Genomic DNA, 19,779 nt, shown 5'->3' with positions numbered 1-19,779 from the left:
TGGTTCATGAGCTTTAAGAAGCCATCTTTGTAACATAAAGGTGCACAGTGAAGTGGTAAGTGCTATTGTAGAAACTGCAATAAGTTATCAAGAAAATCCAGCAAAGATAACTAATAAAGGTGGCTACATCAAATGACAGATTTTCAGTGTAGATAAAAACAGGCTTATATGGGGAGAAAATGCCATCTAGAGCTTTCATAGGTAGAGAGAAGAAGTCTATGCTTGATTTTAAAGGACAGGCTGATTCTCTTGTTAGTGGCTAATGCAGCTGGTGACTTTAAGCTGAAGTTAACGCTTATTTACCATTCAGAGAATCCTAAAGCCATGAAATTAAAAGACGCTTACTCCTTGGAAGAAAAGTTATGACCAACCTAGATAGCATATTCAAAAGCAGAGGCATTACTTTGCTGACTAAGGTCCGTCTAGTCAAGGCTATGGTTTGTCCACTGGTCATGTACGGATGTGAGAGTTGGGCGGTGAAGAAGGCTGAGCACTGAAGAATTGATGCTTTTGAACTGTGGTGTTGGAGAAGATTCTTGAGAGTCCCTTGGACTGCAAGGAGATCCAACCAGTCCATTCTGAAGGAGATCAGCCCTGGGATTTCTTTGGAAGGAATGATGCTAAAGCTGAAACTCCAATACTTTGGCCACCTCATGCGAAGAGTTGACTCATTGGAAAAGACCCTGATGCTGGGAGGGATTGGGAGCAGGAGGAGAAGGGGACGACAGAGGATGAGATGGCTGGATGGCATCACTGACTCGATGGATGTGAGTCTGAGTGAACTCCGGGAGTTGGTGATGGACAGGGAGGCCTGGCGTGCTGCAATTCATGGGGTCTCAAAGAGTCAGACATGACTGAGCGACTGAACTGAACTGTAAGTCCTTAAGAATTATGTGAAATCTACTTTATGTCTGCTCTATTAATGGGACATCAAAGCCTGGATGACAGCACATCTTTGACAACATGTTTTACTGAATATTTTAAGCTCACTGTTGATATCTACTACTTAGAAAAAAAAGATTCCTTTCAAAATATGACTGCTCATTGTCAATGTACCTGGTCACCCAAGAGCTCTAATAGAGATGTATAAGATTAATGCTGTTATGCCTGCTAATATAACATACTTTCTGAAGCCCATGGACCAAATAGTAATTTCAGTTTTGTCATATTATTTAAGAAACATATTTTGCAAGGCTATAACTGCCATAGATAATGATTCTTCTGATGGGTCTGGGCAAAATAAATTGAAAACCTTCTGGAAAGTATTCACTACTCTAGATGTCATTACAAATATTTGTGATTCATGGGAAGAGTCAAAATACCAACATTTACAGAAGCTTGAAAGAAGTTGATTCCAACCCTTGTAGATGACTTTGAAGTGTTCGAGACTTCTTGAGAAAGTCACTGCAGATGTGAAAATAGCAAGAGAACTGGGATTAGAAGTGTGGCCTGAAGAGGCGACTGAATTGCTGAAATCTCATGGTAAAATGTTGATGGCTGAGGAGTTGTATCTTATGGATGAGCAAAGAATACTGTCAAACAGCATTACATGCTACAGAGAAATTTTTCAGCAAAAAGTCAATTGATCCAGCAAACTTCATTGTTGGCTTATTTTAAGACATTGCCACAGCCACCACCTTGCAGTCAACATCAAGATCAAGGCAAGACCCTTGAATAGCAAAAAGATTACTCTCTGAAGACTCAGACTATGGTTAGCATATTTTAGCAATAAAATATTTTTAATAAAGGTGTTTTTAATATAATGCTGTTGTATACTTAATAGAATACAGGTTATAAACGTAACTTCTTTATGCACCAGGAAAGGAAAAAAATCATGTAGCTCACTTTATTATAATACTTACTTTATTGCAATAGCCACCTTATTGCAGTGATTTGAAACCAAATCTGCAATATTTCTGAGGTACGCTTGTATTTCCTCAGTTGGATTTTAAGTAGTTTGAGGGCAAAGACCTCAAAGATCCCTTGTAACCTTTCAACAGCCCCGGCCTATTACCTAATAAGCACCCTGTTGCATAAAACTCTATGAACCTCAGAGGTGTACTAACCAGCCTCCACTCAGTTTTATCCTCTGGCCTTTGAAATAGTGAAATCCTCCATGCTTCCCATGGAGGCTCTGGAAGAGTGTGTGTGTGTGTGTGTGTGTGTGTGTGTGTGTGTGTGTGTGTGTGTGTGTGTGTATGCAATGGATGTGGAAATGGAAGCTCCATCTGGGGCAGGAGAACCTGGCAGGACTACAGGGTAAAGTCTGGGAACGGGGTGCTCTCTCATCCCTGAGCTTTTGCATAGATTCCCTCTTCCTATAACAGTCTTGATGTGAATTCCTTCACCCTCTCTTCACATAGCCTGGCATTTATTAGACTTCCTTCTACTGGCTCAGACTTCATTTCATTCCTGTGTTTTTGAATTGTCCCTCTACTCTCAACTCTTGATGTACCTCCTCTGTGATCACAAAGCATGGAGTGTTTACCCCTACCTGAGCAGAGGTGTATATGTGGTTCCTTTCAGAATAAAACATTGCTAAACACTACAGCAGCAAATGATGCCATGCCCTGTACTAAGTGCTTTATTGGCACGATCTTATTTAATCTTTAACCTTGTGACCTTTCAAAGTTTAATCTTTAAGTTCTATGGATGAGGCACTATAATTTCCCCCCTTTTACAGATGAGGAAACTGAGGATACTTGTGATTAAACAACTTGTCAAAACTCAAAAAGCAAAAGTAGCAATATAAGACTTAAACTGGATATTTCTGTTTCCAGATGGTGGAGGTGAGTGGCCAACCCACTGGTGACATGGTCTTGAAAATGATTAGAAATAGCATGACATTTTAAAAAGAAACCCAGCCCTTGTGAAACTGACTTAAACAACAGAAGTTTTGCAGAAATTCTTTAGTACAGTTTTAGTTTTTTCCCTCATGCGATATTCTTAAAAGTACATTAGAAAACATAGCATTTTTTTTGTTGTTGTTGGCCAAGTGCACATGGCTTGTGGGTGGGACATACCCACAGATGTCAGTTGATTGCTCACTGATTGGTTGGTCCCATGCCTAGAGCTGTCTACCGTGATTATCACTGACCTAGCAGAGGGGCTGAATATTAAGTGCAAACATACAACCAGCTTTGGAAAATATGGACATCCAGAAGCCAATAGAATCAAAGTTCAATATTCTTTTGTGAATTTGAATAGGTAATTTGAATAAGAGTTACATAGACAATTTCAGATTAAGGGGAAAAGGAGGCTTCCCAAATGTATTCATTTATGACATCAAGGAGTGGCAATATACTGCTTGCAATACTTTGTATCCTAACTTGAATCAGTGGATTAAAGCAAATAGGATATTAATGAAATAGAGGAGACAATTACCTCCATACTGGATTTCAGAAAATATTCCCCACTCTTGAAATTTACTTCTTTGACTTGGGTTTCTGGTTTTTATACAAATGGAATAACATGAAGGGTTTTCAGATCCTTCCTCTCTAAAATACTAGTTCTATGACTTCTTAACTCAAAATGGGTATTTACAACTAGAAAGAATTTGAAGAGGTACTGCTGCTGCTGCTGCTAAGTCACTTCAGTCATGTCCGACTCTGTGTGACCCCATAGACAGCAGCCCACCAGGCTCCCCCATCCCTGGGATTCTCTAGGCAAGAACACTGGAGTGGGTGGCCATTTCCTTCTCCAACGCATGAAAGTGAAAGTGAAGTCGCTCAGTCGTGTCCAACTAGTAGCGACCCCATGGACTGCAGCCTACCAAGCTCCTCTGTCCATGGGATTTTCCAGGCAAGAGTACAAAAAGCAAAAATATTTGTATATTCAAATATTCAAAAATATTTTTAGTTTCCATTGTACCCTGTAACCAGAGCACTAGGTCCTAGTGAGTAGGACAAAGTTAATGCTCTCATGGAGTTTTAATACAGAAAAAGGACAATTAAGGACTCTGGCTTTCTCACTTCAAAAAAATACTGTTTAGATTTATGGACCCCATTCCTGAGAGGATAGCGATTAGTCACTTTTTGAGGAACAAATAGGGATAAGTAGATTTTGAGCATAGCCTCCTTAAGGATTTTCCTGCCAATGTACATGTGTACTTAGTCACTCAATCGTGTCTGACTCTTTGCAACCCCATGATCTGTAGCCTGCCAGGCTCCTCTGTCCATGGGATTCTCCAGGAAAGAATCCTGGAGTGGCTAGTACCCATTCCCTTCTCCAGGGGATCTTTCTGACACAGGGATTGAACCCAGGTCTCCTGCATTGCAGGCAGATTCTTTATCATCTGAGCCACCAAGGAAGCTGTTCCTGCCAATGGGGAAAGTTAAATATGGGAACAAAGTACTCATGTTGGAAGTTTTTAAGGCGTAATTAGATTTAACCCATGTAGTATTATTTCAGTTTGGGTTTAAAGTGATGATGAGAGGGGATAAGTATAACCATTGGTAACTTCTAACATTCATTGAGCATTTTCTATGTACTGGGTAAATGCTATGTAAAGATTGAACGATCTGATGCTCTGAGTTTCTGAAATAATACTATTACTATTTCCATTATTTAACCATTGCCTGTGGTGTTGGAAAAGACTCTTGAGAGTCCTTTGGACTGCAAGGAGATCCAACCAGTCAATCCTAAAGGAAATCAGTCCTGAATATTCATTCATTGGAAGGACTGATGCTGAAGCTGAAGCTCCAATACTTTGGCTACCTCATGTGAAGAATTGACTCATTGGAAAAGACACTGGTCTGGGAAAGATTGAAGGCAGGAGAAGGGGATGGCAGAGGATGAGATGGTTCGATGGCATCGCCACTTGATGGACATGAGTTTGAGCAAGCTCTGAGAGCGGCTGATGGACAGGGAAGCTTGGTGTGCTGCAGTCCATGGGGTTGCAAAGAGTCAGACACAATTGAGGGACTGAACTGAACTGTACTGTAACCCTTGCCTCTGAATGCTAGTTTAGTAAGGTTCAAACTCAAGAAACCAGACTAGAGAGGTCAGACTCTCCACTACCTACTGTACTCTGCCTCCTCAAGATACAACAGGAAGAATTTGGTGTTAAAAGGAAGGTTAGGGTAATCTGGTCGTACCGTTTCCCTGTTAAAACTCTTCACTGCCATCACAAAACCATCCAGTCCAGGGAGTGTGGGGCACACCATCTTACAGGCCCTTCCTTTGATTTTTAAACAATTTTCTTTTTACTGAGCTAACATATCCTCCCTGAACTTTCACTCATCACCTGTCACAGTCCTGCCTTCTTAGCACCTTTTACAGGCTGACTGAGTTCACTTACTGACACCCTACATGCCTTTCCTTCTCCAGGCTGAGCTCCGTGGGGCAGTTGTACCTCATAGAGCACAGTTCAGTTTAGTGATTAAAACACAACAGCCCCTTGTTTGATTTCAGAATATGCTTTTTAACTAGTTGTGAGCTGCTGCTGCTGCTACTGCTGCCAAGTCGCTTCAGTCGTGTCCGACCCTGTGCGACCCCAAAGACAGCAGCCCACTAGGCTCCCCCAGCCGTGGGGTTCTCCAGGCAAGAACACTGGAGTGGGTTGCCATTTCCTTCTCCAATGCATGAAAGTGAAAAGTGAAAGGGAAGTCGCTCAGTCGTGTCCGACTCCTAGTGACCTCATGGACTGCAGCCTACCAGGCTCCTCCGTCCATGGGATTTTCCAGGCAAGAATACTGGAGTGCATTGCCATTGCCTTCTCCAGTTGTGAGCTAATTGTCTATAATAACTACTCTACATCTCAGTTTATTCATCTATGAAGAGGGAGGATAATAGTACTTTGCAGGATTATTTTGAGAGTTAAAATATACAGTGCGTGTTATATAGAGAGTTTGGGCTTCCCAGATGGCTCGGTGGTAAAGAATTTACCTGCCAATACCGGAGACACAGGAGATGTGGGTTAGATCCCTGGGTCTGGAAGATCCCCTGGAGGAAGACATGGCAACTTACTCCAGGATTCTTGCCTGGATCATCCCATGGACAGAGGAACCTGGAGGGTACCGTCCATAGGGTCACAAAGAGTGACTAAGCAACAACAACTAACATAGAGAATTTACTGTGTACTACAAAAAAGGAAATGATTAATAAATGCTAGTGATAAAAATTATTGGTTTCTAGAACTTTCCTGTTGGTCACCTTTCCTCCAAACAGCCTAGTCTTCTCCCTTAGTTTGGATATTATTCTTCTATTAACGAATATTTTTGAAGTGGCCACAATTGTTTTGTTATTAAAAGATAAAAAATTCTTAAGTCTCCAGAGAAGAGCTTGGTGGCTCAAGTCAGTTCTTATAGACAATTAGCAACCTTAGTGTGTCTCAGCCCTGCTGACTCCCCATGACCTGTTTTTCTCTTGCCTCATCTGTGAACACTGCAAAAACTATCTTGCCAGCAGTCAGCATAGTTTGGAAACTAGCTTTGTTTTTACTAGTCACTCCACACTATTAATATTAAGGCCATAAATAAAATAACTTGATGGATCACATCTGGATGCCTAATTAGAATAAACTGAGAGATTGTTAATCAATATTTAGCATAATTGCTGAAGTACGGCAGATTTGGATGCAAATAAAAAATGAAGAATGTAATACAAAATCATTTATATGATATTAGTCCAATCACCCTCTATAAAGGGGCAGGCAGCAGAAACTCATGGTTTAATTTTAGTTGGCAGAGTTTTCTTATAAAGGGTTGGAAAATAATTGACCCTTATGTCAATTGCTCTTCTGTCCTGGTCTTTCTTCAAGTTTCCTCAAAAGGTTTTTCTTCCTTGCCTCCCTGGGAACTTTTCTAATGTAACTTTGAAGCACACCACAAAGGCACTTATTTGACAAAACCAAAACAACAACACTAACACTGTCAGCGATGTGTGCTCATCCACACTGAGCATTCTGCATTTAAAAAGAGCATGTAAAACATGCTCTTCAATCTCTTTTGTTGTAGATTGTTTTCTGTTCTTACCCTGAAGCAGAAGAAATGTTATGATTCTTCCACATGATTTCTTAAAGGTTATACATTGATAAATTGGACTAATATATTTGATTTCTATTAACTGATTGACCATTCATTCAGCCAGTTTTGGATAGGTATTTACAGTGGACCTGGCTCTATACTACAACAGATGAGAAGTGTGCAGGGAAGAATCTTGTAAGAATCTAAATGGAGTGATTAAACATGGATGAAAGAAATTCTGGTGGAAGGCAAGACAAAGACCGTAGGAAAGGGATAGGAACAATTTTGTGGGAACTCCTGAGACATTCTGCATTTTCTTTGTGAGGACATGGATCTGAGTGTACTAATGAATCACGCCCACTTTTGGAACCTCAGTTTCCTAAATATAAAATGAGGGAGTTGACTAGACCTTTTCACATATGAATTTCTGTAATCCAGTGATGTAATATGCTGTACTAAGTCACTTCAGTCATGTCTGACTCTTTGCAACCCTATGGACTATCGCCTGTCAGGCTCCTCTGTCCATGGGGTTTTCCAGGCAAGAAATGCTGGAGTGGGATGCCATGCCCTCCTCCAGAGGGTCTTCCTGACCCAGGGTTCAAGCCCGTGTCTCTTATGTCTTCTGCATTGGCAGGTGGGTTCTTGACCACTAGCACGACCTGGGAAGGGCTCCAGGTAAGTCTGCTTCCAGACCCATAAGCATAGATCATCTCCTTCAGGAAGCAGTCACAGCATTTTACTTCATGGTGACAATAATCATAAAGGGAAGAAGATTGAATTCTCCAGGGCCAGACATCTTTTAAGGGGTAGAGTTATTACTTGACCTCAAGCCTTTTCCTTTTTTTTTAAATCTCATTAAATTTACTTTGGGCAGGAAGTGTTATAAATGCATTTGCCTTAAGTAATTGCAGGAAAATCATTGCACCTCTTAAGAGTTAAGGGGTCAGGTCACATATTTCTTGAATTTCCTATTCTTAAATAACAAATTTGCAATTTTTAACGATAAAAAGCTTTTTCTAGTTATTAGTGCTGCCTTCAAATATTTTATTTGCGGGAGTTGTTTCCATCTAGATATTATTAGCTTTCTTGGCTAAGACTCTTACTGTGACTCAAAATCTTTGATTTGGTTGGCTGGCTTGAGTGTGATGAGTTTCTTCATGCAGTGGGAGTTCAGTGGATTCTTGCAAATTTTTTTCTGATGGACAGAAAGAGAGACATTTAGATTGGTGCACTGTGCTCCATTCTTCATGAACTGTAACATGAAGGCAATCAAGCCATAATATCCTGTGGTTTGTTTAACTTGCTTTTCCAGTATAAGCGCTTGGTATGTGAGTTGAGGAAACATTTTATCTGGCTGAAAGCCTGCTTTGGTAGTGGAGATTTGATATAGGCCCCCCTTGGACACCATCAAACTCTACAAATTGCAGATTTAGTGACCTCTGAAATGCAAAGCACTTCTTGATTAGGCTTCTCATCCTTATAATAAAACTGCGCTCATTCACCTAAGTCTCACTTGATTCTGTTGAGCATACAATGATGTAATCAGTTTTTCCAGATTGGTAGATGAGTTGAATCTTTCCATTTGCAGCAATGTAAAGAGACATCTTGCATAAAATTTCCTGATTGAAATGCTGCTGAAAAATGTCAGTGTATTTGTTGGAGTCCTTATGTTTTTTTGTTATTGTTGTTAGGGGTAGGAGAAAGTTGAATAGGAATATGAGGCCACTTGGTCAAATAGTAAATACAAAAGATCAATTTCTGGATTAAAAGTATATGAAACATATTTCTATATTTTTGCTCATATAATTAATCATTTTATTTATCCCATGTTATATATCATGCTACTTATTTTTAAATTTAGTCAGTGGTGTGCTGATAAACTGGCTTTTCAGAAAGAAAAAAAGAGACTTGACTTGCAGTGTTTGCCAATTTCTGTGCTATAAATACTCCTGGCAATCTTGATTCCAGCTTGTGCATCATCCAGCCCAGCATTTTGCATGATGTACTCTGCATATAAATTAAATAAGCAGAGTGACAATATACAATACTGTTAGACTCTTTTCCCAATTTTGACCCAGTTGTTTCATGTCCCGTTCTAACTGTTGCTTCTTGGCACGCATACAGTTTTCTCAGAAGAAAGGTAAGATGATCTGATATTGCCATCTCTTTAAGAATTTTCCATAGTTTATTGTGATCCACACAGTCAGAGGCTTTAGTATAGTCAATGAAGCAGATGTTTTTCTGGAACTCCCTTGCTTTTTCCATGATCCAAAAAATGTTGGCAATTTGATCTCTGGTTTCTCTGCCTCTTCGAAACCCAGCTTGTACATCTGGAATTTCTTGGTTAATATACTGCTGAAGCCTAGCTTGAAGGATTTTGTGCATAACCATGCTAGGTCACCATGCTGTGTGTTAGATTCCCAGAACTTATTTACCTTATAATCAGAAGTTTGTGCCTTTAATCAATCTCTTCCATTTCTCCCACCCCTGAGTCCCTGGCAGTCACCCTTCTGTTGTGTTTCTATGTTTGGATTTTTTAGATTCCATATATAAGTGAGATGATGCAGTGTTTCTTTTTCACATTCTGGCTTATTTCATTTGACTATCTTCAAGGTCCATTTGTGTCATAAATGACAGGATTTTCTCATTTTTTTATGGTTGAAAATATTCAAGTGTGTGTGGGTGTATTACATTTTCTTTATCCATTTTTCTATTGATGGATACTTGTTTCCATGTCTTGTTTATTATGAATAATGCTCCAAGTGAACATGGAAGTACAGATCCCTTTTTGAGATAGTGATTTTTATTTCCTCTATATATGTACCCAAGTGTGGGATTCTGGATCATATGGGAGTTCTATTTTTTAATTTTTTGAGAAACCTCCATACTGTTTTCCACAGTGGCCGCACCAATTTTAATTCCCACCAACAGTGCACACAGATTTCCTTTGCTCCACATCCTTGGCAAAACATGTTATCTCTTGTCTTTTTGATAATAATCATTTTAACAGGTGTGAGATAATATTTCAGTGTGTTTTTGATTTGCATTTCCCTGGTGGCTAATGATGCTGAGCACCTCTTCATGTTCCTGTTGACCATTTATAAATCTTTGGAAAAATATCTATTCAGGTGTTTTTCCCATTTTCTAATCTGTGTTTTGTGTTTTCTATTTTTTGCTTTTGCTATTGAGTTGTATGAATTCTTTATATAATTTTGATATTAACCCCTTATCAGAAACATATGGTGTGAAAATATTTTCTCCTGAAGGGGCTTTTAAAGGTGATTCTCATGAGGACTCAAAGAAAAGGGAGCAGGAGAGGAAGCATCCGTCTTCCTACACAACACATCACAGTAGAGAACACTGGTAGAAATACGGATGGTAATGGCCATTCTGATGGAGTCTCAGACAGAAATGAGGAATATGTCATTGGAAACTGAAGGAAAGGTGATCCTTGTTGTAAAGTAGCAAAGAACTTGACTGAATTGTGTGACTGTTTGAGTGTTTTGTGCAAGGCAGAATCATCAAGGCATGGGGAGGTTAAGTCATGTGCTCCCAGCTGTGGAGCCAGGAATGGTAAAACCAGATGGGACTGAAGCTTCAGTCTTCACCACTATATCCCTCTCCCTCCCTACATCCCTTCCTCTGCAGAAGTAGACATTGTGGGGACTGGCATGCTGGGAGTAGGTGTTGGAGTTCAAGAGATCCCTCTATCAGTGTGGTCCAGGATACCTTACTCTCGTTATGTTTTCTTTGGACTGACTCACCTTAAGCAATAATCCTGTTTTGGAGCTTTTCCATTTTAGGAAGATGGAAGAGCTGTAACAGATACTGCTCACATTCCAGAGGCCTGGAAGCAGACAAGTGGGCCTATGTATGTGAAAGTGTAATCTGTAGAATGGGACAGAGATTCCACGCTCCTTCCCCAGCTGAGGGCATGGTGTCTGACATGGGGACACTCAGTAACTATTTGTGAAAGAATTAGCCTATGACATGGGAAGAAATCAAGCGTGCGCGCACACACACACACACACACACACACACAAACAAACACACACACCTATGTACATGCATAGCCCCCCATTGGAGCTCCATGAGTACAGTGTCTGTGCCATCTCCGGGTCCCTGGGGCTGTACAGAATGCCCTGAAAATAGTCAATGCTCAGTAAATGATCTGTGATGCATATTATCGTGACTTTCCTTTTAGTCTGGGTTTCTATGGGATAGACTCTCTAAGGGCAGATGGAGGGATTGATAAGAACTGACCTTTTTAGTTCAGAGCCCTTATTATATCATCTACATGGTGGGAGGCAGAAGTCAACGGCTGAAGGGTCAAATGTTGAAAGGCTGCAGCTGGGAAGGCCGCTCTCCCTGTGACTCAGCAGCTGCTCCTTAATACTCAGGCATCACAGGAATGGGGAGGTGCAGACTGAAGGGGGGGAAACAGGAACCATTGTAGAGTTGCTTTGTTTCCTGGGGGACAGTTTTCCCAGTACATTGAGCCAGAAAGTGGGTCGTTCTCCATCCAGTGTACTGGGGTTGTGTACAGAGTCTTGTCCATCATGTAAGGAAGCCGACAGACTGGTTTGGCCAGTTAGTTATGGGCCTCTGTGTAAACAGCATGGCATGTGAGTGATGTGGTCACAGTAGCCAGGTGGTCACTGTGACCAACACAGCTGTTGATCTTATGGATAGGAGCAGGAGAGGATCACAGGGCCGATGTGGGTGACCAGGAAGTCCAGCTTTGATGGATGCCGACAGTAACTTACAAGAGAATGGAATGTTCAAGACGCAGTGCAATCCCAGCCCAGGCGAGGTGACCTCATCTGGTCCAGGGTTGTGCTGGGTGCAAGGAAGCAATGTGTGTGTGTGTTGGGGAGGAGGAACAGTGGCAGTGAGTGGAGAGAACAAAGGCAGAAAGATCGGAAGAGCTCTACTAAATCTAAGTGTGGCTGTAATTGTAAATCTTGTAATTGAATACATGCAAAAGGAAGCTGCAAATCATACCAAGACCTGTGAAGAGAAACAGTGGAAAGGATGAGACAGATCATGGCTGTGACTGAGCCATGGGATTGCTACCCTCTCCCTGTGAAGGGGGCTTGATGGTCACAATGAGGGTGACGTTTATATGTTGACTGTGGAAATGTTTGCATTATTTGCTGTCTCTGTTCAGTCTGTTGTACAGAATACCATAAACTGGTATTATGACAGCATAAACCACAGAAATTTGTTTCTCGCAATTCTGGAGGTTGGTAAATTCAAGATCAAGGCACTAGCTGATTTAGTGTCTGGTGAAAACTCACTTCCTGGTTTGTGGATGGCCATTTTGCTGTGTCCTCATGTGGTGGAAGGGTCACGGGAGCTCTCTGGGGCCTCTTTTATACAGTATTAATCTCATTCATAAGCGCTCACCCTCATGACCTAGCCACCTCCCAAAGGGCCCCCCTCCTAATACCATCATGTGGGGGAATAGGATTTCAACCTGTGATTTTTTTTTCTTTTTTTTTCGGCAGCACCACTGGGCCTGTGGGATCCCAGATCCCTGACCAATGCTCCCTGCAAGTGGAATCTCAGAGTCCTAACCACTGGACTGCTAGGGAGTTCTTCAACCTATGAATTTAGGGGGGAAACATACATTCAATCCATAGCAACCATTTCTCTAAATCTGTATATAATCTAGCATAGTTTCTTGTTAGCAAACAATTCATTTATCTAAAATTTCAGTTAAAAAAAATTAAGGCATTGTCTGAAAAAGCAATGACTGAGCCTGGGGGGACCCAGCTGGTTATTATTCATAGTCACGGAAAGAGATGCTTTACACATGGCATCCCTACCAGGGGCCCTCAATCTTTCCTAAACAGTAGAAGGTGGGAAAACTGATGTGTACAAAGATTTCAACTTGCCTAGATCTGTTGCACTTCTCAGTAAGATTGGAGGGGCCTCACAGACACATACTCATTCAATAGCAGCCTGAGAGCAGAATCAGAATGAGATGGTGCCAAAGCTGGCTAAGCTTTCTTATTAAGACCTAAATATTAAAAATGTTTCAAAGTCTAAATGAAAAGAATGAGATATTTTACTGTCAATAGGGAAGTTGAGGTTCACATTATCTTAACGTTTTGACCCTGCTACATTTAATCAGGGTTTTAGCACTCATAGTTATTCCAAGACTATTGATTTTTAAAAATGTGAGCCGAAAAAAAAAATGTGAGCCTGAAAAACAGACAAAAGACTATATATGATATCAGTCTAATGATTTATCTTAAGAATCTGTGAACTGTGGAATCATGATTGTTAGGACTGAGAGACACCTGCTCACCTTTCTGAAATGAGTTGCTGAAAAGGTATTCTGAGATTCAGAAAGGGTAAGGGATACAACGTTGACCTTTTGGAGACAGGAAACCTTTGATGAACTATAGGACACCAAGACAGTTCATTTAAAAGATGGTTTCAAAGCATTACCCAGGGCTGGTCTTGTGTGTGCATTACCGAAGCTCTCAGGTTGTCTTTTCACGTAAACCCAGTGAAATAATGGTTTCCGCAGTTGTTCATACATTTGCAACTCTCATGTGGCACCTTGGCTTCTGAGCTTTGTAAATGCTTTTCACTCTCTTTTGTGGACGAAATCAGACTTTCCATACTATTCAACAGCATGGAACTTTCCTGAGGTGGGCATTAAGGAGAAGAGACAGGAAAAGGTCACCAATACCATCTCCATGTAATTAAGGCAGTGCAAATAGCTAAATAAAATTGTTGCTCATGGCATTTACTTCAGTCTATGATATGTGTCCCTGCTCTGGTCTCAGAATAAGTTTAAGTAAAGGATCAGCTGTTCATTAAACATGTAGATTATTAATCTTTATGGCAGATAATAGGGTATGCATTTCTTAGGACAGCTTTATGTTAGGGCTGTGTTTAGACTTATGTGTTTCCCTTCACTCCCTATGTCTCCCTATGTCTATACACACAGTCGTATTTATGTGTATGTATATATATTTGTGTGCACATTCGTGCATATATGTACATGTATAGTGTACCTGCTTTTGTAAGATAACAGTTAAGGAAGGATAGGTTAAAACTTAGAAAACATAGTTTCAAGCTTTGATTTATACCCTTATTTTGACTATCTACCAAGGTGTAGCACATGACCAGGGAACCAATTTGTTCTCTTTCAAGTGAAAAATCCTAAAAATCAACTGTAATTCTATGAATTTCTCTTTTTTTTGGTTCCGGATGTGGAATTAATGAAATTGTCGAGCTATATATGTGGAAGTTAACACTTCTAAATGGCTGAGCTTGAGCTAGTTAGAAACTTATGCCAATAAGAATGTGTCACAAACAAAATTGTACCTTCATGTGTTGAACACATCATTATTTAGATGTGTTCAACATAATAAATAACATCAGTAAGGATACCGAAAATAATGTACCACTCTGGTCTTCAAATCTAGCAGAGGTATTTAATGAGGTTATTGAAAGCATATGACCACCTCAAGCTGGACCTGGGTAATCAGAGGCTCCTCATCCCCTTCTCCCTGTCCATGGAATGTATGCCCCAGACTTGAGAGAGCAATGTGTTGTTGAGACCACTGGGACCCTGTACATGACTGAACCCAGTTAAGGCCTCTATATAAGCTTTTAAGATTCTGGTGGGCAGGTGTGGAGAGATACTCATCTTGCAACTGCCCAAGACAAGTCTCTTAAGGAAGGTCTTAATTGCCTGGTGGCGTGTGGATCCATGTGGACCAGGGATCAGGCCCACTGGCAGGCGGACTCCCCACCACCGGACCACTGTGGAAGTTCTAAGAAGACTTTCTTGACAAGACGAGTTGCTGATCTTCTTCTCTGTGTCCCCATGTTTTTTTATTTTTTATTTTTCTGTTATTGGATTTTTCACAACCAATTTAATAGTTCACATCTGATTTCCATACTTGTCTGTGAGATAAAATGGCATTAAACTGTCTCCCAGTTCTTATCATCAAACCTAGAAAACAATAGGTGCTTGTTGTTCAGTCACTCAGTTGCGTCTGACTTTTTGAGAGCCCATGGACTACAGCACGCTGGGTTTCCCTGTGCATCACCATCTCCCAGAGCTTGCTCAAACTCATGTCCACTGAGTCGGTGATGCCATCCAATCATCTCATCCTCTGTCATCCCCTTCTCCTCCTGCCTTCAATCTTTCCCAGCATCAGGGTTTTCTCTAATGAGTTGCTCTTTGCATCTGGTGGCCAAAGTATTGGAGGTTCTGTTTCTGTATCAGTCCTTCCAATGAATGTTCAGGACTGATTTCCTTTAGGATGGACTGGTTTGATCTCCTTGTTATCCTAGGGACTCTCAAGAGTCTTCTCCGACTGGAGTGAGTTGCCATGTCCTCCTCCAGGGGATCTTCCCAACCCAAGAACTGAACCCAGGTCTTCCAAATTGCTGGCTGATTCTTTACCATCTGAGCCACCAGGGAAGCCCCAATAGGTGCTTAATACCTGCTTTTTAAACACATACACGAATGACTGGTTGGCTGGATGAGTGAAAGATAATGCACACTTTGGGGATGAGAGTCAAGTATTCCTTGGTTATCAAGTAACGCTTCATAAATCCTTAATGGTTTCGTTTTTTCTGTTCCAGATTACTTGCTGCATATAATAGTCTCACAGATAAACACCTGGCTGGATATTTTAACAATACAAGGATAAGGCGGCATCTCTTAAGATCAGGGCTGGTAAGATTCGGTTTGTTTCTACCTGCCCTCTTGTTTCATTAAGTCCAATATTTCCCTATCTTTTCTAGTTTCCTCTTTGAACTTAACAATGACATCTTTTCCCTTCCCTCATTTTAGAACAATTACTTCCTTTCCAAAGCTCTGATTTATCTGTTTGAGTCTATCTTTCAAAAGATGAGAAGAGAGGTCAGGATGGCTGCTAAGGCAACTTATAAATTATTAAGGAAAATCCCTGTTATTTTCCAACAACATATTTCATTTGTTTATTCACTCATTTATTCAGCACATATTTATTGAACATATTGTATAAACCAGGAACTATTAGGGAGTTAGGATAGAGAAGTCTTTACTGTCTTCAGGAAAAAATATTGTTTTTAATAATCACAGAATATGATGTGGAAGATATGAACAGTTTAAAATTTTCCTTTAAATTTTAAAAATCTCTTTCATTCATGTGACAGTTTATTGATACATTAGTGTTTCATTAGCTCCAAAACTACCATTTCCAGAAAATTTCCACTTCTCTAAATGTCTATAATGTGAAAACCTTTAAAAAATACTATAGCTTTCCATTCAAAGTAAGGTGTGTGGTTATAAAAAGTGTGACTAACGATTTTAGCTGTTTACTTTCTTAAAACACAGTGAGTTTCCTTAACTCTTGTTGCCATGGTGTTGAAAGGATATGCAGCGTATTTCTAATTGTTGTTTATATGCTTGGCGCTCTGTCTGGGTAGATCTCAGAGAGTTTGCTTTTTGTCTCCTGGGGCTTTGTTATCAGATAGACCTGGCTGAAACCTGGCTCTGCCATTTACAAGACAAAATCTTCAGCAAAACACTTAAGTTTCTCAGCTCCGAAGTGTTCAGTTGAAGAAATATAATGAAGATAATGATACCCAGCACTCAGAGTTGTGACAATCAGAGATGTAGAAGAAATGGTTGTTGTAATTACTGTGGTTGCTATTAACACTGCATTTTTCGATAACAGTCCGTGAGCTTCCTATGAAATGGGAAGGACTTTGTATTTCTTATCAACATCATTAACAAGCACTTATTGAATACCAATTATATACCTGGCAACTCAAACAGCAAAGACACAGCCCTTTCTCTAGAGCAGTCGTGCAAATGCAGTCCCTGAATCGGGAGTGTTCAACATCATCTGGGAACTTGTTAGGGCACCACTCCAGATCTGCTTCCCTGATGGCTCAGATGGTGAAGAATCCACCTGCTAATGCAGGATGCACAGGTTTGATCAGGGAAGACCCCCTGGAGAAGGAAATGGCAACCCACTCTGTATTCTTGCCTGGGAAATCCCAGGGACAGAGGATGCTGGTGGGCCACAGTCCATGCGGTTACAAAGGGTCAGCAACAAAACAACAACACTCCAGATCTGCTAAGTCAGAAACTGGAGGAGGCCCCATCAGTGTTTTTTAGCTTGTCTTCCAGGTGATTCTTCATCTCAAGTTTAAGAACTTCTGCCCTGTAGGAGCTTCCAGTCTAATTGGGGAGAAATAACAACTTTATTTGCTGAGGGAGGGGCAGTACAGGAAGTTCTCAACAATTTTTCCTGATTGGATAAACAGGACATGGTATCCCATGGACAACACATTTCAAGGTCTGTAACTGATTTATTCACAATTCCAAGCACACTTTCTATAACCACGCCATTTCTTCCATTAGAAAATGCATTCATGAAAAAGATGATCAATAACCAATCACTTGTAGCACAATTCTAGTTGATCTCAATACTCCAATATGTTGTAACAACAGTGCTAAAAACCTAGTTATCAGTTAAGAAATAGGTGGACTTGAATTAGATGTGAAGAGAAGAGCAGTATTTAAATAAGGGAAAAGGAAGAAGATGAACATTCTAGGAAGTATAACATCCTCAGCTTAGGGAAGATATTAAAAATAGAACAAATATACCCATAGCACTTGGGAAGGAATAAAATAAAAATCAGAAACTATCACTCCTGGGACTTGCAATGATGTCTCTGGAAACCCATCTGGGATATACTTTGTATCTGTAGTACCATATAATCTGAAAATATCTGAATCACAGCAAATTAAATTACATTCTGGGCTGGAGTGTAGAAGAAGAAAAGCAGTGTGAAAACAAAGTAATGAAACCAATTATTTTAAAAACAAATTGATGAGATCCTCTGTAGCTTACATGTTTTGCCCTTCAAAGTATTTCCTGTGAGATCATCAGTCTTGTGATCACTGCTCCTATTCACTGTTTCAAGGTAGCACTCCCCCTTCTTCCCCAATGTGTTCAAAAAAAAAAGAAATGAAAAGAACACCTGGGTTCTATCAAGGGAAAATTGTTACACTAATGAAAACCTTGTTTTAAACATCAAGTGTACCACCTGTATGTGTTTTCCCAATGATGAGTTTATGAGACCGCCTTTTGCTTTTCTTACCCCCTTATGAAACATTCATTAAAAGTGAACCATAGTACTGTACTCTAGGCTTTAAAGATGCTGCCTATTTCTCTTTCTGATTGACTGACTGTCCATCTATTTCTCTGCTTTGTGTTTCTATGTATGTTTTATTTATTTATGACAGATCACAAGAAATGGAAGAATACTTTCTGAAAAGGAATACAAACTAAACATCATGAAGAAGGATCACCAAAAATATATCCGGGAGTGCTTAGCCCAGGCTATTTTCCATAAGGTTCTTGATATGGAGGTACAAATATTAACTATTTCCTTCACAACTGATACTTTCTAGTAAGAAAATTAATACTTTCTGTACCCAGAAGCAGGGGGAATTCTTCCTGTATTTCATTAAAAATGAATGAAACAAGGTGACTTGAGAAATACTGTATATCTCTCTAGTTAGTGAGAGGAGGCAAGACACCAAAGTAAGCATTTCTTCATTTCAGTTAGGAAAAAATATGGACATCGTTGTATAATTTGTGATATTTAACTTAACAAATGTAGATTTTTAGTCCATAATGGCTACTTTAAAACCAGTCCTCACCATCTGTACCTCAATTTCCATTTGCTAAAAAAAAAGTGACATCTGTTTAAATATCAGTAATTCCACTGCCATGAATTATTTCAGATTTGTTATTCTTTGAAGGCTCCGAAGCTCAGCCGTATGCTAAATTTCAAGGAACAGGCATTGGAACATCTGCCGTCCCTCCTACTTTAGGCTACATTGGTCAGCATAGATTCACAATCCAAGCATCAACAACTTTTTTTTTCCACTCTGACATGGCATTTTTAGAAGGATATCTAGCTAACTTAATAAGTCATTTTAGCCTTGCTCCATGGAACTTGTAGTTTCAAGCATCAACATCGTTTTAATGTCTGTGGAAAAGCATATCACTTCTCTGCTTGACCAAGTAGCAGTAAATCAGAAAACTTGGCTCATGAAACCATCAACCTGTGGGTGCACTATACAATTATGAGTAACCATAGATTCAAGAGTAAACCAGTACTAAGTGTGAAGTGAAGCGAAGTGAAGTTGCTCAGTCGTGTCCGACTCTTAGGGACCCCATGGACTATAGCCTGCCAGGCTCCTTCATCCATGGGATTTTCTAGGCAAGAGTACTGGAGTGGGTGTAGTGTCACTGAAAATATTTATTAGCATGCTGCTACTAAAGTGAGCAAGTGTTATGCTCACTTCAGATGTGTATGATTTGTTCATTTAGGAATTCATTTTGTGATTTATGGGCTTCCCTGGTGGCTCAGGCAGTAAAGAATCTGCCTGCAGTGTAGGAGACCAGGGTTCAAACTCTGAGTCAGGAAGATCCCCTGGTGAAAGGAATGGATACCCACTCCAGTATTCTTGCCTAGAGAATTACATGGACAGAGGAGCCTGGCAGGCTATAGTCTGTGGGGTTGCAGAATCAGATATGACTGAGCGACCAAGTCATGGCTGAGTCACTTTGTGACTTATATCATGTGCATGAATTATATAGAATCATTGTTCATGGCTCCCAAATTCACTTCCTTGTAAAAGTATTAGTTGGAATTCTACAACTAATGTTGAAAAAATAGTACAGTGTAAAATTAACCTGTACATAATTTCAAACTTAATCAATAGGGACCAAGTTCTATATTAGTCTTGATCCTTGAACTTTGGTTTTCT

General features: G+C 40.1%; 1 protein-coding gene across 1 annotated transcript in view; it reads left to right on the top strand.

Annotated features, from left to right (window-relative positions):
- Positions 1 to 19,779, top strand: part of ERICH3 (glutamate rich 3) — a 126,157-nt gene that overhangs the window by 17,581 nt on the left and 88,797 nt on the right. The window contains exons 2-3 of the mRNA XM_013962743.2: positions 15,585 to 15,678; positions 18,244 to 18,369. Of these exons, the coding sequence (XP_013818197.2) occupies positions 15,585 to 15,678; positions 18,244 to 18,369 (220 nt within the window). The remainder of the gene's footprint in view (positions 1 to 15,584; positions 15,679 to 18,243; positions 18,370 to 19,779) is intronic.

This window comes from Capra hircus, chromosome 3, assembly GCF_001704415.2.
Source record: "Capra hircus breed San Clemente chromosome 3, ASM170441v1, whole genome shotgun sequence".
Lineage (NCBI taxonomy): Eukaryota > Metazoa > Chordata > Mammalia > Artiodactyla > Bovidae > Capra > Capra hircus.
This window is presented reverse-complemented; position numbering and strand designations above follow the sequence as displayed.